Here is a 23,442-nt window from a genome sequence, read left to right on the forward strand (position 1 = left end):
TCCGCGGCCTGGAGAAAGACGCCCGGGGCGCCCTCGCACGTCCAAAAGTGACTCCGCATGTCCTTGTGGGCGACGCTGGCGTCGCACTTCGTGCACGTGGTCAGGTGAAAGCCGCAGCTCTCGCCCATATGGTCGCTCAGGTCCTTGAGGTAGCCCGTGTAGTCGCAGCCCTGGCTCGGGCAGCGCACGCGTTTGAAGCGCACGTTGTTCGGTACGATGCCGACCATGCGGAGAGATAGGATCTCCTTGTCGATGAGACAGACTGCGAAGCCCGACGTCGAACCGAACGCCCTTTCCTGGCACCTGGGGCAGATTACGTGCAGACAGGACAGGATGTGCATCTCGCTCGCCACCAGGCCGCACCAGCTGCAGAAGCGGGTGGGGAACAGCTGCTCGAGAAACTCGACCACCCTGTGCTCCGTGTGACAGCCGAAACCGGTCACGCGGTACCGGTACAGCTGCCGTTGAGCCGCGTCCGCGTCGGGCGTCTTTCGCGACGGTACTGTGTCAGCGATCCGCTCACAACCGCGACCCGAGCCGCAGCCCGCTGTAGAATCTTGTCCAGGAGAACCGTACATATCGGCGAGTCAAGACCGAACTGGAATTAAATCTCCGAACGCGCTTCCAGAACACCGCGAGCGCGCGCCCAGTTCTTTCGATGCCTGATGTTGATGATGATGACTGCGTGAACACCAAAAACGAAATCGGTGAGATCTGTCACATTCGCCCTCTTTCCCGTGTCTTCTTTTTCCTTTTTTCTTTTTCCCGCTAAGGTTTCTTTCATTATTCCTCAGGGTTTGATATTCGTCGTAATTTTTTCACTGGATATATTTGTGGACATATATCGCCAACCTGAATAACTTGGTATGTGCCATTGTCTCGAAGGGACAATGGGGAGTGTCTCGAAGGGTGCACGGTGGGGAGTGGATACACATGTAGTGTAAGGAAGATCGGTAAGCTCAAAAGCCTTGTCGCCATCGCGTCTTTCGAAGCTAGTTGACCCATCTTGCTGAGCCCTTGGTACTAGCGCTACATTTATTGATTCTATTCGACGAACCAAATAAGCACCCTTAAGAATTGGTGACTTCTTAACAAGTCGATGTACAACTTGGGCCAGCTGGATATGTGCTGGCTACCGTCTTGTTGAGTAGACAACTCGGGCCAGCTGTTTATGTGCCTGAATAGACAACTTGCTGAAGGCTAGGTAGACAACTTAGGTCAATGGGTATGTCCCACTAGGAAACAACTTCGACACTGGGCATCTGCCAGTGTATATGTGCCCTATGTTGTTGGTCAATACCGCAGAATAGATGTGCGACTGTGACACGTACAAAGGAGTATAAAGCCTTAAACGACAACTTTGGCAGTGCTTATGAAGCATGTGCAACAGGGTATGTGCCATGTGCTTATTCTGTAGGCCAATCGCCCAGATTGGATGCGCCACAGTCTTAGTCACTTCCTCGGCGTTCGTCGTCATTTCCTCGCCCATAGTAGGTCACGTGATCACCGAGAACAGCGGCGCCTACGCGTGGATTGTAAGCGAGGGTTTAGCACTGGGTGCATGTCACGGAACCGAAGCGCATTCTAATGGCATCTTCGGCAGGTCGTTATTGACCGCTCCAAAGCACTATCTCTGACACGTGACTCCGTGTTCGGCACGTTGAAACGGAGCGCTCGAATTAAACGTGATCGGCTGGTTTCGTTCACCTGTTGGTTCCGTTGATGACGAGACAGTCGGAGCTGCTCCCCCTCGCTCGCCGGAGCGGCGCCGAGATCTGACCGAGCTCCGATCAGATCGCATGACGCTCGCCAGTTCCGTTTGTTGAGCTATAGAGGCTAGAAGGTTATATAACCTTCTAGCCTCTATAGTTGAGCGGCGAAAACGGAAGTCGGCATTTTTTATCGCGTCTGTGCTGCAGTCGCGAAGCAGTCACATGACTGATGAAGTTGCCCATGGATCCGTTTCCGCCGCTCTACACACTGCACAATAATTTACATGCTTAAAAGGGAAACAAGGCTGTAAACTTGTCTCTAACTCACACCCTTCTGGTACCCAAAAATAGCATCATGGTGTGAGTTGAAGACCGATTTACACCATTACTCACTCTTAAGGGTGTAAATTATTTTACATTGTATAGGTGTGTTCGGCTGAGGCGCTCTACCTCTGGCTCAACAGGAGAGCGGCTCCAGATCTGGTTGTCCCGAGGCAGAGCCTCGGAGCGACGAGCAGAATATAGCATAACTACCGAGGAAGTCGAAAGCAAGGCGCGTCTCACTTGAACAGGCACGTAAACCTTATGCCAAGACACACGAAGGTGTACTAGCGCGCCAACAAATTACGGAAATTAATCCAACGCAGACACTAGAATCTGTGTGAACTTCACACAGACAACTCCTGCGCTGACTACATATGTGCACTAACGTATACGCGCGAGCATCGATAAACTTAAGCACAAACATTAAGCAAAGCTTCGCTTCACATAGATTCCAACATGTGAGTTGGATGTACTGAATATTTTTATTATTACTCTTCGTTTTGCAAGCTTATACTGCATTACGCAGCCGTCTCACTTATCAGTTTCGTTTGTATTTCCATTTAATCGTGTTGTTTCCCTATTAAGGTCCCGACCTCGCGGGTGGCTTCGCGGGTCATTAGGATCAATACCACTGCTGACAGTTTGCGTTGCAAGCGAAGAAAAACGTGTCCCAGAGAACCGAGGCCACAAACGCAGCTACATATCTATCGGGACTACATTTGCTTTGCCGTGAGAGTGAAGCTCATTCCGCTGGACGACTTGTAGAGTGTGGGACGAGGCGCCACATCCACGGAGCCGGAGGACGCGTAAAAAGAACCAATCTCACTATGAATGTCGACGTTAATGCGAGTGGCAGCAAAGCGACGTTGCGACGCACGGTATGGCACCGCGTCACGTGTGAGGCGTGTGCTGCAACCGGGCTCCTCTCGCGCGTCTCTCACGCCACGCGGCGCCATCTATCGGCGGCTCCGCTAGATGGCGCAGCGGATGATTGTAGAGCTAGAAAATCAGGATTTGCAGAGCTAGTTATTTCACATATAGTCAGTGTTTTACATATATTACCCATTATCTATTGTACTGGTGTGGTTATGAACAAGCTTTCTTTTTTTTAGTGTTTGAGTACATTTTTTTTTCACTGCTGAGCAGTTTCATACATGTTTCACTGAACCGGCCACTAGCCAGTGTAGGCTATCGATCCAGATAAATTATATCCATTTCTGACGATCTTTCAATACAGATCGATGATTATGATGATGACGATGATGAAAAAAAGGAACGTAGAGCAAGGCGAATTTTTTTTGCATTATGATCTGGTCTTTTTTCTTGCACTACGTCTCGTTCTCATACGTCGACCGTAAGAACCAACTGCTGTACTTGTAATCGGGACCATTTGCCAGCACAAATTCCTGATAAATCTGCCTGCTTTATAAAAGAAGCGAAACCTTGCCAAGTCCGTCTCATATTGCCCCCAGAATAAAGCCCCGATAGGAAGTACATGTCGAAAATGTCGGTGTGCAATTTTATATGTCCTTTGTTTGCTCATGGTTAAACGACAGTAAAGGGAAACAATCTGTTTTTATACTCACGTATTTATTTTGCAGAACTCTATTTTTGTTAATTTTGCAATAGCAAGTTGGTTACTTGAAGAACAATCAAAGTCGAAGTTTTTTTTTTTCGTGCCGGAGCTAAAGTCCGGTAAGAGAGACAATATGGATTTCAAATGATTTTCTCGCATTTTGGCAGCTAATTGTGCCTCGATAAATGCTCTTAAAGCTTGCTAAGTTCGGTCTTTGACTCTTTTAGAGCACAATGCAGTCCATCATTGCCGATAACAAAACTAGGTACGGGCAGATGTCGTGGATATCTATGACGTAACGGCAAGATGGTGCCGGAACTTGAAGGTGGCGTCTCCAATGGCTTTAGTTATTGCCTGCTTACCAAACATCCTCTGTCCGTAAGAGTGCTTCTGTTTCGGGCGTCTGTATTAGATAAGAGTAATTTATCAATAAAACTCGTCTTATTCCTGTCTCTAGTGCGTCTCTCTTAAAAAAAATTACTATTTCGTAAGCAAAGAATGTTCTACGTCGTAACATATACATGAAAAGGGACAAAGCAACACAAATCTACCCATATTATCATACATAGGCTAATTTTATCGAATGCTGAAAGCAAGGGTTACAGAAAAAATTTTGTAGGGTGTCCGCCATGAAGCTATACGTGCTGTAACGCTACAGGCGAACGCCGTCTGCTTCGAAGAGGTCTGCAGCGTTGATGACGCTTGGCCGCCAGGTCCAGGTCACCTCGCTGAGTCTGTGCAGTCTACGCCATCTGGCTTCAGACATCCGATTTTTCCACGCCGAGGTGGCTCTTAAGCCTGTCAAACAACTCGGTCACCGTGATCACCGCGTTTTCTAGCGGTCTCGCGCTCGCCGGACAGACTGCCGCGCTGCCCAGCTCCTTGCGGGCGTTGTCCAGGTCCTCAAGCAGGGACTGGACGTCCGCGGCCTGCAGAAAGACGCCCGGAGCGCCCTCGCACGTCAGAAAGTGGCTCCGCAAGTCCTTGTGGGCGACGCTGGCGTCGCACTTGGTACACGTCGTCAAGTGAAAGGCGCAGCTCTCGCCCAAGTGGTCGCTCAGGTCCTTCAGGTAGCCCGTGTAGTCGCACCCACTGCTCGGGCAGCGCACGCGTTTAAAGTGCACGTTGTTCGGCAATATCCCGGTCATGCAGAGCGAGAGCATCTCCTTGTCTATGAGACAGACGGCGAAGCCCGACGTCAAGCCGAACGCCCTCTCCTGGCACCTGGGGCAGACGACGTGCAGGCAGGACAGGATGTACATTTGGCTCGCCACCAGGCCGCACCAGCTGCAGAAGCGGGTAGCGAACAGCTCTTCGAGAAACTCGATCGTTCTGTACTCCGTGTGAGAGCCGAAACCGGTCACCCGGTACCGAAACTGCGGCCGCTGGGCCGGAGCCGCGTCCGGTGCCTCCCGCGGCGGCACCGCGTCCCCGATCCGCTCCCTGCTGTGGTCCAAGCCACAGTCCGCTGTAGTTCGTTGCCCCGGAGAACCGTACATACCGGCCACTGATGGTTGGACTGGAATTTAAGTCGGATAGGTAGAGTCTAGACGTTGGTAGTCGGATGTAGATATCCTCGCACGCTCCCTGAACAACGCGAACACGTCGACTTCTTTTGTATCGGCGGCTCATGGTGATGATGATGACGTAGTCAGTACCAGAAACGAAATCAGTGGCATCCGTTTTGTCACAATCAGTATTTGCTTTCGTCTGTTTTTTTTATTGCGATTAGCATTCTATATTTAATAACTTCGCCCAGTTTGCGTAGTGTATCTAACCTCTAAAGTGATTCTGAGAGAGAAAGAGAGAGATAAAGGAGGAAGAAAATGCAGGGAAGTTAACTAGACTGGGTCCAGTTTGCTACCTTACAAGTGGGGAGGGGGTGAGGGAGTGAAAGAAAGCGATTATAACCTCTAAAGTGACTCGTTGTCTACTAGCTTGAATTACTAGTGATGTTCTCGCAACTGTCTTGCCGACTAGACAACGTGAGCCAATGGGCATTTGCCCATTCTTGGCCAATCTTCTAGAATGGATGTGTCACTGTGACACAAGGGATATGACGCCTTAAATATATGTAGATATGTGTCATATTCTCTGTGCATACACCTCCAATCAACATTACTTCCTCGACAAGCATCGTACATCGCCTTCGTCCTCGTCATGCAGACAGCTACAGGCGACGAGACTGGGCTCGCGTCAACCGCCACTGCTTTTACCTCGCTAACTCAAACAGGGTTCGGGTTAGCTAAGAGTCCAACATCTTCGGATCTGAGTGCTTTCGAGATCTTCGCTCAAACCCTCGCTGTGATTACGGGCCACGGACATTCAGTACAACGACAAGATGGCGGCGTCCGCTCTGAGAACGTACTACAGTCGAAGTAAAGCGACTTCAGAAGCCGGATGAATTGCTGGTCTATTCATCTTATTTATATTTTTCCTCAACTGCAGCGAACGCCTCCACGACATGCGCCGTCCTCTCATTCGTGTCGTTTCCACTGGAATGTCGTTTGAAATGCGTTTGCTTGGCCAGAATGGTCTTTTATTTTCTGCTGCTTCTTTCCATGGAGACCAAACGCCTAGAAACCTGACATATTTCTGAGATTTTCTTTTGGCCGCCCTGTTCACTGCAAAATTCTGGTCCCTCACATAGACATGAAAGTGTTCTCGCGCTATGGGCACGTTCCATGCTTCGATGAAGTAGTAGAAGAAGAAGAACTGAAGCTTGTCGCAAGGGTCAGCTTCTGAGAAGGTCCCCTCGCTTTTCGTCGACGCGAGCCCATTTACAGTGGCCCATGCAATCATCTGCCGACGGCCATCCGCGGGACTGCCGGCCTGCACATTTGCGAGACTCGGAGACGTCCAACCTTCAGCTAGAGACGGCGCTGACCGAACAGGGCGGCGATCGATCGGCCAACGCCAACCCCGCCTTCGAAGACAGCCGTGACGGTAGGCGCTAGTTTTGTACTCCTCCTTATTTTGTTCACTTTCGGGGCCGCCACATTATGCTGCCACGCCTAGCTGCTTCACTTTTCTTTGTTTTTTTGCCGGTACTAGCTTTCGCTGGACAATGACTGTTGTCGCACAGCGCAACATGCGCCCGAAGTGTCCGATACTTCTTGAGCGTTGTCGCCAATTCTGTGAAGGGCGTGTTTGTCTGGACGGATTGTGCGTGCGTTGCGGACAAGGAGACACCAGCGATTGTTGTGGAATGTAATATAGGATAGGAACAAAAGGTAGGTTCCACAACCGACGAATGTGCCCACCGCTATCGTAGAAGAACGGCAGTGCGGAACAGAGTAAACGTTGCAGGTAGATGAAACTCTATAGTTGAGGTTAGGCAGAAGTGTAGTCGGACGAGATGTTGTGGCGACTTGTAGAGCAGACGGTAGCGGGTGTCTCTCAGCCAGTGAAGGAATGGTTGCCAAAGGAACGAACACGTATTCGAAGTGGCAGTCAGGCAGATTATAATGTAATGGCGATATAAATTTTGCAGGCATTTGGAAGAGGATGCATAATGGGAGACCTTTGGTAGAGGGTTTCGTCCCGCCGGTGGGCTTAAATAGATGATGGTGATGACGATTGCCACGCAGTAAGCGCTTACACTGAAGCTGAAGGAAAACACATTACTTTATAGACGATTTCCATTCATATCTCCATTTATTCTTGGTGCGGAAAAGCACGACCAGGCACATTCCTTCTAGCCTTCGTGTGTTTTATCCTCGTCACTCTCTCCCTCTCTCTAGTTATCTCTACTGCCCTTGAACGGGTACGGCGAAGCTTGCTTTGTCACAGGAAGAAACGCCACACAATGAATAGAAGACTAAGCGCCCCAAACGATTCACAGGGGGAAAAAATTCAACCATAAGAGTGCTGGCTTGTCCCGTGACTAACACAATCACCCTTAAAAGAGTAAGATTTAAACTGCAGGGGAACAGCGCGAAAACACGAAGGACAAGAAGGGGAACACACATCAGTGCTGGTGCGTGTTCCTTTTCATGTCATTATTTTCGCGCTGTTCCCCCTGTAGAGCATGTACCGACTAGCCCAAGCCACCACGGTCTTAAGATCGACTCGTTGAAAAGGACAGATGTCTTTTTTTTTCTCTCTGGCGACTTGTGTCAAGTAAACACGATGATAGCTGCAACAGAGGAAACAAAAAACTGCAGGAAATAAACGTTAGTAGCCATCACTGCCAACCCCTCGTGTCAGATAAGTTCCGGCGCGCGCGACCAGGGGGTCAGAATCAATGCACGCTTTTACACTATGGCTTCTCTCACCGCTGGTGTAGTTTATCCAGCTGTTGTATACAACGCAATTTCTTTTTTGCAGCCTCAAGGGTGAGGATGTTAGCCATACGAGACACACTGCAGAAATCTTCAAATGGCGCTCAATTAAAGAAGGGGGGGGGGGGAGGGGGTGCAAGAAGCTTTACTGAGTATAGCTTCCATTTAATTCACTAGTTAAGGGCTGCCGTGCACTCCGCGGCCACACGCCTTGCCGCACCCGGTGCCCTAGAGAAACTCGTTACTCTGATGCACGCGGGGTCCTCACTATGTCGCAGGTGTGAGCAGCTTCGCGTCCGCCCAGAACGAGGAAATCAGGCACAGCTCCTCGAGGCCATCCTCGAGGCCATCCTCGAAGGCACGCACCCCGAAGACCAAAGGCACCAACGGCGGCAGCTTGACGCTCTCGCCGGCATCGTCGACGCTGCGCGATACCTCCAGTCGCGAGGTGAAAACGCCGTTTGATCACACCTACACAGGGCCCATCGCCGGCTGCTTTGTTGCGCTTTTGGCGGAAGGAATTGCAATTTACCATAAAGTTTAACTTTGTGCTTGTATTTCGCCGCCACCACCGGTCACGTAGCCAGGAATTTCTTTTTAAGGAGGAGGAAGGGGTCCTCACTAGAACAGCGACAGAATTAGTTCGTTATACAGGTCATTTCGTTGTAGAGGCGTTCGTTGTAAAGATGCTCGACCGCACTTACCGGAGTAGCGATGCTGCGCTGCTGCCGACCTTGCTGCGCATTTCCTTCATGCTCGCTTTTCTATTCGTTTATTCGAACGTGCATGCTGTCCGCGGATTTATAGGCTGTGTAAAGAGAGAGAGAGAGCTGATTCGAACAGAGAGAGTTTTCCAGCGGTTCCTGCTGAAAATTAAGGCAAAGCTCTGCGACCAGAAGAACCCAAATGTTTTGTTAATGGAGGCAATGCGTGTAGGGTATTCACTAATATTGTGAAGAGCATTCCATGATAGCAAGAGTAGCCTCGTCAACAAACAAATTACACGGAAAGTTCAGAAAGTGTGCGTGTGGGGGTGGGTGGGGGAGTCACGTGTCCGGTGAGCTTCTCTCCCTACCTGGCTACGCCTCTGGCCGCCGCAACACAACCATCGTTCTCGTTCACCATGATATTCTCTTTTATCTACAATTGCGGCACGAAAGCTTCTCCTAGCAATCGCTAACTAGATTAATTATCTTGCGTCAGCGAACAGACTCAATTATATACCTCCGAATCTCCTGGTCCTCATCACACCACCTAATTCTCCACCGTCTTCGAATGCGTTTCCACTCCCTTCCCAATCATGCCGTCACTCTATAGGTGTTTTTTTTTTATGCTGCACCAAATTTTTAAAAATTGCTTGCGACAAATAGCACAATTCTAACCACTGAGCTAAATTACTCGATGAGGTGGCAGTTACTTCTACGACAAATCAAGACGCTTAATTGAATAATTAACGTAACTACACTAGCTACATTTTTAATTAATTACCTTACGGCACATGTTACAATCTGCGAATTGTTGCTAGTGGCTTTGCAAGACACGTCAACTTGGAACGAATTGAAAGAAGAAAAAAAGATGTTTTTTTTTTCAGATTATTGTACACAAGTAACAACCACTTGTCGGACCTGTAGCCGAAGGCTAGTTGAAGGTCCGATTCTGGGAGGATGACACCCGTTTCGAGATACGCGCCATCAAACTTGCGACAAAAACGCACAGTTGTTCCACTTACTTTTTTATATAAAAACGTTTTATGCATTAAAGCACAAATTGAATGGAACGCCAGTGCGTTTCGTCGGGCATTCATAAAATTAATACCACCAGACAGGTATAGTCCTGAGAATTCGTTCCACATGCATAAGTACCTCTTGGGAACAAATCGGGTATAATTCGTAGCGTGAAATATGTGCGGCAACGTTATTAATTAAAATGTTAATTAGTGGAATTATGTGAATTATTCAAATAAGCACTTTAATTTCTCGAAGAAGTAATGGCCGCCTCATCGTGTAATTCAGCTCAAGAATTAGAATTGGGCTATCGATCGAGCTACCACAGGCTATATTTAAAATTTTGGTGCAGCTAAATAAAAAACCTGGTATAATAGACCACCGGTCATCTGTCTTCTGTGCTCCACATGGTATTTCCAGCTCCACAATATTCCTCTCAATTTCTCTCAGTCTTGTTAGTCGTGTAGTTGCATTCACACGTTTTCACGAGCATTACAAACAAAATACAGTACATACTGGCACTGCGTTTCTCAAAACCAGCCTGCGTGTTCCATTTTTTTTTCTGCATTTGTATTTAGTGATTGTCCAGTCGTTGTAGCATAGTTCAGATTCTTGAGGAGCAGCGATTAGACGTGTCACACAGAAAAACGAGCGACACAGCGGAAAGTGTGCGTCGCTCTATTAGGTGCGGTTCGTCTAAGCACGGATCTTCCAGAACCTGAGTCACACTCAGATATCAGTGCTATATTACAGAGTGGTATACTGTGTGTCCCAGCTAACATTAGCCAAGGTGTTTAAATATATATATTTTTTAAAAATCACATCACTAAATACCATTATAATTATACTATCACAAACTACTATTATGAGACTTGCGATGCTAAGTTGTCAGAGGTCTGACGACCGAATACCGTAAGCTTTAAAGTCGTATCTCACACCATGTTTTCTAAATCCTTTCTTCTTTTTTCAACAGCTTGGCTAACGTTAGCTGGAACACCCTACGTAATATATAATACACTACTTCTGTCTCTTAATAGATGAAGCACACATAAGTGTGATATTCTTTTGTTTATTGCTTAGTCACTTCATACTTGCGTTTTTTTCTGAAATAGTGTGAGTTTAAAGAATTAAAGAAAATGAATGGCCTAAATTAAACACGCTTCCCACAGTAGATACACACTTCTTTTAATGCAACAAACCTCATCAAATTCGTTACACGGGATGGCAAGCAAAACTACTATAGCTCTTCGTTCCTATGTATTTAGATAGGAACTCCTCAGGTAAAACTGTCTCTTAATGCTCTAGCACTCCGCAGATCAATCTACAGGTCCAGATTTTGGCGTTGATGCGGTTTATAAGGCGGGCCTACTTCGCAAGAAGTGTAAGGGCGTTGGTGATTGTCTTGATACCAATGTACGACATTCAAACAAGACAGATATTCATACACAAAGATGGAGCCTCAAAGTCAATAACAGTGCCGAGAAAAAGCAACGCCTCGACAAGGCAACTTAACTTCGTCAAGCCCTGACAAAGTCATCTCGTCGAAACGTTGATTGCAGCGACATTTCTCGATAGTGACACCTTGAAGTGACGGTTAATAACCAAACGCTGCCAATAATGTGGAACTCTCTAATTTCGCGAACTTGCGATTTGTCACGTGGACAATTTCACGCCGGTGGAGTGTTCCGCGCAGCTCTGAGCGCATCAAGGGCACATACGCTCACTGTAGTCTGTGCCATTCCGTCTCACAATGGCCAGGAACAGTTGCATGGAATACGGCGAGGCTTGGGCAACCACGACGGGTCCCAGTCGGGAAGAGCCCTGTCAACTGTTCAAGAGACCGGCAAGAACTTCAGGCACCGACTCAATTCGACAGTGCACTGTAAGTTCGAGTGAGGTGAACTGACTACCGAATTATAGATCGATTGATGGCCTGACTGACTGTGATTGATTGATTAATTGATTGATTGATTGATTGATTGATTGATTGATTGGTTGATTGATTGATTGATTGATTGATTGATTGATTGATTGATTGATTGATTGATTGATTGATTGAATTCGAAGGGACGCCAAAGAGTAACACATTTTTGTCTTTTAGACTGATAGCTAGGTTATTCTTGCAAAACAACTACTGGAATTTAGGCGGTATAGTATGATGCTGATCAGCGGATGAAATGAAAGTCTCGCATTTTGAACTTCGCGGCAATATAGTGGTGGCATGTTGGACATTCGAAAATGGAAGTATACCCATTACGCATGTTGACGATAGCCAGTGTCTATTAAAGCGTATATGAGAAGAGGACAGCTGTCAAATTCCAGTCACGTTTAAATTTTGAGCCCAGAACGGACGTATCTCGCCAATCATGGCCGACAAGATGGCGATATAGAGAACATGTCAGACGAATGTTTCCCGAGCCAACAGACACGGACAAACAAGAATGTACACTCACAGCACAAACACCAAAGTTGAAGGTTGGACTAGGTGGCGCTGCATTATTAAAATTTCCCAGCGTTCAAGACAGGGAGAAACAAGGACAGACACAACGTTGCACCCAAGTAAAGCGTTGCACTAGTTGAAGCGTTACCAAAGTTTCACAGCGCAGCCAAAGTTTCCCAGCACAACAGACACGGACAAACAAGAGTGGACTCTTCCAGCGCTGACACCAAAACTGCATTGCACTATAGTCGGGGCTGCATTACAAGAGTCCGTCAACTCGGCGGATAAGTGCAAACAAGAAAACTGCGAGCGTCCATTCTCGTGTGGCCGTGCCTGTTGTGCTCGGAAGCGTCAGCGGCGCGAGCAGCTCAACCCTGGTGAACATGTCCGAGCTTGACGGCGTCGTCCCGGACATCAAACTCTGATTGTGATGTTCAGCTCCGCTGGGACTACAAATGAAAAGTCATCTCTTGTTCCTCTGCCGGCTCCAGTCGGCAGCACGACCTTCCGCGAGATCTCGGGCGCCACGCGGTCGCTGGTCGAGAGGTACGCCGACTGCGTCGCCCAGGTCGCTTGCGGTCTGGGCGTCACGGCGGCCATCGTGCTTTGCCTCATCCTGTACTTGGTGGCCGACAACCAGAGGACAACGTCGCGGCCCGCGCTCCTACGACGCTGCGAGAAGCACGCGTGCGAGGTCGCCCGGCTGGACCTGGGGCAGCTGCTGGACGACGCTGTGGACCCTTGCCAGGATCTGCACGGCCACGTCTGCCGCAAGTGGGCGGCCGGCTCGGCGCCCCTGGTAAAGTGCTTTACCAAGCGATACGTATATGTGTTGTGAAGACTGCCATATTCTGATGTCTTAAGCTTGTACGTATCGATCGACGGGTCCCGAAATTCAAGACGCCGACGGTTAGAAACGAGCACGCATTTTTTTTTTTTCAATGTGATCAGCATTCTTAGGGTACTTCACGCGTCCTTTCTTGGGGTAATTGTGGATACATATGTCTCTAACCGTTATCCCACTAACCCGGGTCACTGGGTAGTCTTAAGTCGAATGGTTAAACCATCGGGCGGCTGTGTTTAGCAAGCAGGCTTCGAAACCAATCGTTGGACCAACTTGAGTCAGTAGGCATGTGGCATATATGTACCAATGTGCTGCTCTTGAACGAACTTATTTCACACCGACATGAGGTCGCGGGGATGCAGAACTGGGGCCGTATTCTGAAACGATCCACTTCGGCGATACTATCGCCTCGGCGACGCCTTAGCCATCTGCGCGCACTGATCGGCTGTTTTAGCAAAATCTGATGAGCTACGTCATACGATTTTGCTCAGCCAGCCAGTGAGCGCGCGCCTGACGGCGATACTATCGCCTAAGTGGATCGTTTCAGAACACGGCCCCTGGGTACGTCGCATTGGACATGTACCGCTCTTCAATGAAACTCTTTGGCGCCGACTTGTAGCACTCGTAATGTCCGATTGGGTATGCGCGTCGCTTTTCAATGACCCTCTTTGACGCCCACTTGTGTAAGTATATGCCGCTTAGTGTGTGTCGTTCTTCAACGGGCAAAAAAAATCGTTTACAATTTAGAATCGAACGCGCGTCATATATATATATATATATATATATAGACAAACTTGTCGGCATGTACATTTACAGAAGTGTTATGGACGGACTTCACGGCGGCACCAATGAGGCAATGTGTTCATTGGAAAGCGAGAAAGAGGAACCCGGCTGCAGACACGCGTCATGCACAGCACGCGTCTTCGCGGCGGCAGGCAATACGGAGTTGTACCAGTGCAGTTTCGGTATCAAAGGCAGCTGCGAGCTTTTCGTGACGCTTCCGCTCGTATTTCAAAAGTCAAATTTTGCACGGATGTTCCTTCGTATATACACTGTCTTAAACTACAGGCTTCTTACGTGGTTCAAAATTTCGTTGCGATTGGCGTCTCAGGGATAGAAGCGCGCTTTATTGGCGATTATTTACCTTTTGTACGCCGCAAACAAGCGTAAGCAGTAGCAAACTTGAAAGAACAATGATTGTGAAGCTACACGTTGTTTTAAGATCGAAGTGTCATCGCCAGTGACCTTGCTGTTGCAGACTTCGACTGCTTCAGGAACTTTTCTGTCTCAACTTCTTACGTCCTTCCACAATCAGAAGACTTACAACGGGAAGTTCGACGACCAACGAGAGAAACTTTCTCTCAAACAGAATTTTTTTTAATACTGACGCAACATTGGTAAAATATTAACTCGATCCTTAATTCGCAAACCTTACGAAAAATTAGGTAATGTAGGTATGCGACACTGTTAGACGGCACGCTTTCCATGTCAATACACTTGCAGCGGGAAAGTGAGGATATAACTGTTTCTCCTTTTTTTGCACTTGACACTTTCTGTCGACTTCTTTTTCTAGCATGTCCACACATTTCACCTGCAAATAGAGTGAAAATATTTTGGGAGTTCCCAAGCACCAACATTTTTATGTCATGTTTGAACATACATACATACATACATACATACATACATACATACATACATACATACATACATACATACATACATACATACATACATACATACATACATACATACATACATACATACATACATACATGTGCACGTGAGTATACTCCGCACGTACAGCTGTCTTCTCACTTAAAGAACAAGACACAAGTGATTGCGGCTTGACGAGCAAACACAGAATGTTTTGGAAGAAAGACGTTCAATAAGCTGGACCCAACCAGAAATCTCGAGCACCAGAGTCCTGGGTATAGGAACAATTAAACTCATATTATTGCGACAGCAATTATATGGACACTCCATGGCATGCGCCTTTCTGCCGTCACCGTCGGCGTCGCCGTTATGTTCCATATAAAGTCCAAGGGCGATAACATCGTCGCCTCGCGCCGTATGTGCGGGTGAAAGCATGCGAGGGTAAGCCGACGATGGCGGCTCAATATTGCGCGCGCAAGGGAGGAAAGCAGGACGTGCGCCGTCTTCCGGCGCGCGCAAGGCCCCGGTGGAGGGGGGGGGGGGGCGTTCTAGTTCGACGGCTGCTGCGTATGGCGCGAGCCCTATACATAGTATGCATGTGACGTCACATCCGCTGCTGTCGTCTTCTTCTGCTACCTTCCGCCATCTTGGGGAACCTTATCAACAGGCGCGCGAACAGGCATATAACACGGAGGAAGGAAACTAAGGAGAGGCCCTACCCCCTCTGCGCGCTAGGAGAAAAGTGTGGCGGAAATGACGTAGTAGGTTCTCATTTTTTGCTGCTTTTTTATTTTTTTGCTGTATGGCCACGCCTTTTGGGCCACAATGGCGGCGTTGTTATGGTTTTGAGCGCTCACACGTGTTTCTCTGGTAGGTTTCGTGCCGTACCCGCCGTGGTTGCTCAGTGGCTATGGTGTTGGGCTGCTGAGCACGAGGTCGCGGGATCGAATCCCGGCCACGGCGGCCGCATTTCGATGGGGGCGAAATGCGAAAACACCCGTGTGCTTAGATTTAGGTGCACGTTAAAGAACCCCAGGTGGACAAAATTTCCGGAGTTCTCCACTACGGCGTGCCTCATAATCAGAAAGTGGTTTTGGCACGTAAAACCCCAAATATTATTATTATTATTAGTTTCGTGCCGTGGCAAAGGCGCTGTGTGGGCGGGTTTGCGTTAGTCACCGTGTCTTGTAGCGCTGTGTTACCTGCATCGTGCTCTGCCGGATGTTGCGCGAGCGCGCGCGCTCCGCGCGCGATACCACGCGCAGCGCGGCGTGGTTTCGCGAAAGATGTAAACAAGAGAGGACGGTGGCCCAAAAGGCGGAGCATCGCCATGAGCAACGCCAACTTCCGGCTTCACTTTTGCTTCAAAGAGTGACGTCAGGGCCTCTCCTTAGTTTCCTTCCTCCGTGGCATATAATTTCCCCAACATGACGCCGCCGTAAACCGGAAGTCGCAGAGTATCCTTGAATGACGTACGTGCGTACCATGTATATTGAAAGGGATCCGCGACGCCGTGCGCTGTGTTTTCGCCGCTGTTCGCGTTGAAACGAGAGGCAGCACGAAGGTCAATTCGCTTGCTACTGCTGCCGCGCTTCCTCACTCCAGCGTTTTGACAGTTTCCGCGGTTATCGAGTGAGATGTGTTCATGTTTGCTTGTGCGCGCGTGGTATCGTGCTTGGTAATTTAGTTAGCGAATGTTTACGAGTTTACACGGCCAATAAAACTACTATCCTCACTTCGTATTGCCGTCTACTAATTTGCTATCGCAATGGATGCTTCGCCTTTCGGGCTAAACTGCGACCTTTTTTTTTCTTTTGCCCTAATGCTCCATTTGTGATTTTAATTGACAAGGATTCATAATGTGCGGTGTAATGGGTCTAATTACAGAAACTTTCTAACGGTAATTAATATACAGGACATGTGAACATCGTTTTATATAAGAACGATAAAAACAGCCGTTCATTATACGAACAATATTCGAAAAGCACACGATATTCGATTAGATTGGATTTCCTTCTGGCACTATTCGATTCGCATTCGATCCGCGGTCTCAAGAACTGCCATTCGCACTACCGTATTTTTAATAGTCAATGGCAGGTTAGGACGGCCCTTCGCAGTATTTGAGCGAATTTTCGTGGCCCGAGAGCTCATGGACACTGTTAGACTGGGTTCGTGATTGTTTCTAGGCAACTGGAATGGACACCTTCGCCGGGAAGAACTACCTCAGCGCCTCAAGGGACGAGTTCCTGCGCTACCTCAATTCGACGCTGATGGCTGCCACCGGGAATGGAAACGCGTCGAGTTCGCTCCTGCAAGTCGCTCAGTTCTACTCGTACTGCATCCGTTTCACTTCGGCAGCGGCGGACGGAGTGTCCTCCTCCATGGCCGAAACGGTAAAGTCGTTCCGGACAGAGGCCGAATCCGCAGTCGAAGCGACGAATTTCGTGTCCATCATGAAGCGGATTTTCACGCTGTCCATCCTTCACGGCGTGCACACGTTTTTGGGAGCACAGCTCGTAGTCTGCAGCGACGGCATCACGCGTCTCCGACTGTTCCCGGGCATGACTCTTGGACGGAAACTGGGCGAGACGCCGCAGTCCGAGGACGTCCAGGAATACCTTTCCATCGTGTTCGAGCAAGCCGAGAAAATGATGCCGGCGGAGACTGGCTTTAACGTGACGCTCGACGAAGTACTCAACATAGACCACGCTGTGTACTACCCGAGGCCGTCCCTCCACTCGCCTGTCGAGAGGCGCGCTATCAGCGTGCTAGGTGCGCTGTGCCACGGATCCCGAACGTATCGTTGGATCAGGCTTATCAACACGCACGTGGTCAGCAGCGAGGACAAACTGGATTACAAATCCGAAGCGTTCTCCGACCAGTGGGACGCCCTGAACAATATACTTCGTTACACATACCTGAAGAGTTCTGTCGGGGATCTTCTGGCGATCTCGGTGTACCTATACCTCCATGTTCTCGTCGACGCCCTGAGACTCGACTTCCATCGACGGCGGGGCTTCAGGAGCCCCGAGCGACTCGTCGAAGTCTGTCTGCGGACCACTCACAGCGCCGTCGCTTATGCTCGGTCAGTCTGGGACAAAAAACTATTGGACGAGTCCTCCTCGAGAGGCGGGGCTGACACCGCAGTAGTGTTCCCGCCGCTGTTGAAGTTGTTCGCAAACGCCGTCCAAGAGTGCACTTCAGGAGTCTGCAAGAGTTTAAGAAAAGCAATCGAAAGTATTGCGAGCAGAGTTCACCTGCACTCTTCCGAAAAACCACACCAGGACGAGTCGACGCTACTACGAACACTCTTCCCGTTACGAGCGGCTGTCCCCAATATGACCTTCACGAAGCTTTCGCAATTCCCCTTGACGTACGCGAAGTTTCGCTCGGCACGGGCCATGGCTTACCTGGCGACGCCGCAGTCGGAATTGGACAGGGAGGCGGACAAGGCCTTTCTGGGAGAGAGTGTCGTTTACGTGGATAGGCTGGGCCTTGTCTTTGTGCCGGGATACCTGAGCCGACGTCCTGTACTGTACTCGAAGGAAGTTCCTCTGGAGTTCTCCATGGGCTCTTGGGCATTCCTGGTGGCTAGGCAGCTGTACCGAGCCGCCGTAGATTTGTCGTTACATTCAGGCGTCTTGCGCCACAGCGAAATCGTGTCGGTGCAGAACTTCGAACAGTGCCTGAAAGCGTTCACCTCTCGACTGACAAATTCGTCAGCAGCTGCATACCGAAGAGACCACGACGGTCGCGAAGCTACCAGGTGCGTAAAGATTGATTGCACGGTCTTAGGTGCTCGTCACGCTAGTAAACTGTGTAATGATTTGTTTGAATTGATTGAGAGTGTTCGAAGAACGGGAAGTGCAGGGTAACGGAGGTAGATGAGAGTCGGTGCGCACAAAGGGAGCCAGGAATACCGTGGCCGAAGGACATATGAAAGCGCTTAGTGAATGTCACGGAGTTACGCGGTTTGTGTTTAAGTGGGTATACTCAAAGAAGATAACGAAGTACAATGAAAGACAGGGTCGTTTGCACGGACGCACAGTCCAGCAAAAAAAGTTACACCTTCATACAAGGACAACCAAATACAAAGCTAGCAAAACAACCAGCATGTGCGTTCACGAGAAAGTTCAGAGAGCACTGCAACTTGTAAGGAAAACGTTTCACCGGGTCGCGGGACTAAGTGGTAGACAAACTTGAGGACATAGACGGAGATGATCAACGCAGAGGCACGCGCAGGGAACGTGTCAGAGGCGTAAGGGCAATGATGTCAAGGGTGCGGGAGTAGCGGCCTATACCGCGTTCCGAGCCCAAGGTTACTGCAGGCACCCCATAAGACATGATCGGCATCGAATCCAGTTCCTCCTAGTTGCCAGCGGATGGCAACGCCGTAAAAAAGTCCAACCCGAGCTTACTCGGCGTTTCAATAGGAACTTTTGCCTTCTGCATAGGACAACGCCGAGTCCGGATACTAGAACATCACGTACGCTTCCTTCCTAGGGAAATGCTCTAACAAAAGGTATACATCGAAGGCTCGAAGATAGTCACCATACCGCGAATGGATTTTGCCATCCCAGAAGACATCTAGCAGAACGCCGTTACCATAAATTTTCTAGCGAAGAGGAGGTTTCCGTACAACTTTCCCAACACGCCACGTTAGTAGGACACCGTCAGACATTCTATGTGGGTGTGTTACGGTACATGAAAAAAAATTTGATGCCCCTTAGCTCAGCTAACCCTGGATATGCAAATTGAAAGCTTGGCTTAGCCTGGTTAAGTCTCGGTTTCACTTGGTTAACCTTTGATTTAGCTGTAATTATTACACTTGGGTATACAATCATCGTTAAGCCGGGTATGACGGTTGTGCCTAGGTCGGTGGCTATAGGCATGACTGTGATTAGGCTTGGGTAGACACGCATCATTCGGCGGTGCGACGCCTGTTGTGCCACAGGGAAAGCGCAACTGCTAGGCATGCGAAGAAACGCCGCGAACATGCGCAGCGTCGAAGCACAAACGGACAGGGCGCGAACTCGGTCGCTACATTGATGTGGACGGTGCGACGCCTGTTGCATTCCGGACCCACTCCAGTGAAGCAGCTCGCCGGGAGGTATCCGCGGGGTGGTCAGACGCCGCTTGGCGACGACTGCTCAAAGCTTCCCGCTACGGCCCGGCCTCGCTCTCATCCATGGCCAAGTTCGCACTGACTAGGCGAGCGTGGCGCTCCTCTTAGGCGCGCCGCGAGTCACCTGGTCAGGCGGCGACCCAACTGCGGAGAGCGCATGCGCCAAGCCGGCGGTTGCGGCGGAGCTCGGCGCGGCGAGTCACATGACGCGTTGCCAAGGCTACGGCGCATCTGCGGTCAAACGAAGGTCATATTGCTGGCGACGGTGAAACTCGGCCCCACGCGGTTAGTAAAGCTTTCACTTTAAAAGTTTAATGGCGATTCAAACTACAGTTGAAGTTGATGAAAGACCGTCTTACGGAGTGAGTTGCGGGTTACATACACACGTGGCGTGACGTGCGCAGACACACGTGGATAGGAAAAAGTGACGGCGAGAAGCATCGGCTAGGGCTTCAGGTTCTTGTAGGCGCTGTCGCCTTCCATCGGCCTCGCGTTCCTCTGCTGCGGCATGTCCATGACGGGCACAATGTGTGCGTCCGCTTCGGGATCTTGAACTGCAGAGTTAATTTCTAAGGCGTCGCCGTTTAGCCTCAGCTTCGGTACTGCATCCGCAGCGCCGCGTCCGGGCGCGTCTGGCGTTGAGCTGCAGCGTGCGCTGCACACACAGCAGCCCGTTGTTCCTTCGTCTGGACGACGGAGCGTTCTTGGCACGTATGCGGGCCCTCCATGATTCAGTACGATTAACGTTTCACAGGAGCTCCTTGGCGTGCATTCTGACAATTAACATTCGGAGGCATGTTTGCGTGATGAGAGGAACGCTGTGCTTTGCTGCAGAAACCGCGCACAGACAGGTATTGTGGCTTTACTACGTGTGCGGTAACGATGGCACAAGCTGGCAGGGTCTGCGTCGCTGTTGTACCATCCGTTCCAGCGAGCAAAGCTGTCTAACCTGAAGTCTTAATTACAGCTGCTTCCGTGCACCAGTCAGTGCGATTTGAACAAGCACATGCCTAGACATATTTCGCCACCTGGCGTTCAAATTATGACGCAAACTGAAAGCGTACAGTTAATGTGAGTAATGTTCTTCAGAAAACGTAATAAAACTAAAGAAATCGGTATTCTTTACGTGTAATTATCGACGACGGCGAAATATCGCGCGGCGTGTTAATATAATTGACATTGCAATAAAACGCGCCAAGTGTCTGAACGCGCTGGCTTGCACGCGGGAAATGTTCAAGGATGTTCTATTCAGCTTGCTGGGGCATGCCCCTGGTATAATGGTTAGAGCGTCGGGCGCTGTACTAGGGGTCCTCTGTTCGAAACCTGCCATCGGGCGATATTATTGCGATAGCAAATCCATATGGACATTCCAGGCGCATTTCTGCCGTCGGCGTCGCCGTGAGGTTCCGTATGAGTGAAAGCGTGTGAGGGTGAGCCGGCGAACGCTGTTCAATCTCGCGTGCGCGAGCGAAGAACGCGGCCCGGATGCGTGCCCTCTCCTGTGGCGCGCTAGGCAGGGCTAAGCTGAGGGAGGAGGAGCGTTCTTCTCCCCCGCTCCGTACAGAGTGGAGATAACCGCGGTGTCCACTGCGGCGTTGGCCACGCGAATCGTGGACACCGTAGTAGGCGCCTTTGGCGGACGCCGTAGAGACGCGTTGTCGGCGCTCGTGTGCCTTGAAAGCGATCTGCGACGTGGCTAAAGTGCGTACCCGCGTGGGCCCCATCTTCAAAGCGATCTGTGATGTTTGCAGAGTGCGCTTAGTGCTGGTACCTTCGTATGCTTACGACGTTTCGTACGCGTTGAAGCGACAGATGCACGAAGATCAACTGGTTCGCGGCTGCCGCGATTCCTGATTCCAACGTTTTCACAGACAGTTTCTGCTGTCATCGAGCGATGTGTGTTCATGTTTACCTGTGCGCACGTGACGCTGTGCTGGTTAATTTAGATAAAGCATGTTGGCGGGCCGGTCGCTTTGAATCCACGATAAAATGTGTAAGCGCGAATGAACAAGGACGTAGAGAGAAGCTGACACACAAAGACAGCTGTCTCCGTGTGCCTTTCTTTCTACGTCCTCGTTGAGTCGCGCTTACACATTTTATCATTGTTAATTCAGTTAGTAAGCGAATATTTACACGTTTATACAGCCGATAAAACTACTATCCTTACTTCGTACTATCTACTAATTTGCTATCGCAATCAGTGCTTCTCCTTTCCGGCGGAACTGCGAATCTTTTTTTGTTTGCTCAATAAATATAATAGAAACATTTAGCGTGTCCGGTATTCGGGCAAGCGCGGGCGGTTTTCCGGTTTAGCGGGGGCGTCAACGTGAGCGGCCAGATTGGTGGCGCCAGCTGGTGGCGCAAAGCTCAACCACACAAACACAGAGCTAATTACTATATTCTGCTTAGCTGCTGGCGTAAATTTTCGACAGTGGCGTAATCGTGTTCACAATTACGCCGCTGCCGAAAATTTGCACGAGTGGCGAAGCAGGATATGGTGAGTTTTAGCTATGCGTTTGTCTGGTTGAGCTCTACAACACCAGGCGGCTTCACCGCTCCGGCCGCTCACGTTTACGCCCCAACCATCCGGTAATCCGCCCAAACCGCTCCCGTTTACCGGAATAGCGTACAAGATAAAAGTCTCTAATATATAGAAAAATATTTATATTCGGCACATCAGGACGACCAATGGTCCCAAGGGGGACATAGCGGTCGACATGTTCAGGCTGCACTATCTCCGGGACCGGCCCACGGTAAGAAGCTAGAAACACCCGATACCGAAAAGTGGTAGCGAATATCGCTAAAGAATACTGCCTTCTGATTGACTTAACATCTATCTATCTATCTATCTATCTATCTATCTATCTATCTATCTATCTATCTATCTATCTATCTATCTATCTATCTATCTATCTATCTATCTATCTATCTATCTATCTATCTATCTATCTATCTATCTATCTATCTTTGCATGGCCCGCGCAGCCTTCCCTCTACTACACCGGAGGAAGCAACGACGCATGCTTGGGGCGAGCTGTTCTTGACGTCTCGCGGATTGGCGCTGGCGCACGGTGCCTTGAAGGACGCCCTGGAACCGTACCAGTCGGCGTCCAACTGGCACGAATACTGGATGGACGCCCAGCGGACCTTCTTCGTTCGCTACTGCCTCATGTCGTGCGCCGCTAGCACCGTCCCGGGTCATCTGGACCCGAAAGCGCACTGCACCTTGCCGCTCGCCACAATGGACGAATTCTCGGACGCCTTCAACTGCTCCAACGACGGTAGTGAAAGGGCCCCTTGTGCGCTCGAGTGACCTCATCGAGCCCCTCGACGACGGGTATCGCAGCACCCGCCAGGAAGGATGATAGAACGCCGTACCATGCACGTAGAAGACACACGTGCTTATTTTTGCTTTTACTATTTCACCCTGCACAATAGTAAGTGATGTTCGATGACTGGTGAACAAGCTAAATACTGCGTAGAAAATAAATTGTCTTTAACGGCATCGGGATGTCAGAAGTTTCTGTTCTTGACCGACGATGACATTTTTTTTTTCTTCTCTACGAATTCACGAGGGAGCGAAGGAGGACGTTCTACAAGTCACTTAAGCGAAATTTCACTGCCTGTTGTTAGTATATTGTTTAATGTAACAGTTTTGCCAGTCTGCGGAATGTGCGTCTCAGGGCGATATGTTTTGCGCTACCTATTAGATGTTTGTTACTCAACGAAATGGAACAATAAGGAGAAATGACGGTAACGGTT

The 23,442-nt window shown here is 49.5% G+C and overlaps 1 protein-coding gene across 1 annotated transcript; it reads left to right on the plus strand.

Moving 5' to 3' along the window:
- Nucleotides 1-6,327: 6,327 nt before the first annotated feature.
- Nucleotides 6,328-23,182, plus strand: LOC142560393 (uncharacterized). Its single transcript, XM_075672463.1, has 6 exons — nt 6,328-6,558; nt 8,174-8,343; nt 11,378-11,501; nt 12,551-12,858; nt 16,743-18,322; nt 22,666-23,182. Exons 1-6 carry the CDS (start codon nt 6,405-6,407, stop codon nt 22,991-22,993), a joined length of 2,664 nt encoding a protein of 887 aa, XP_075528578.1. The 5' UTR covers nt 6,328-6,404; the 3' UTR covers nt 22,994-23,182.
- The last annotated feature ends 260 nt before the right edge of the window (nt 23,183-23,442 follow it).

This window comes from Dermacentor variabilis, chromosome 10 (assembly GCF_050947875.1).
Source record: "Dermacentor variabilis isolate Ectoservices chromosome 10, ASM5094787v1, whole genome shotgun sequence".
NCBI lineage: Eukaryota > Metazoa > Arthropoda > Arachnida > Ixodida > Ixodidae > Dermacentor > Dermacentor variabilis.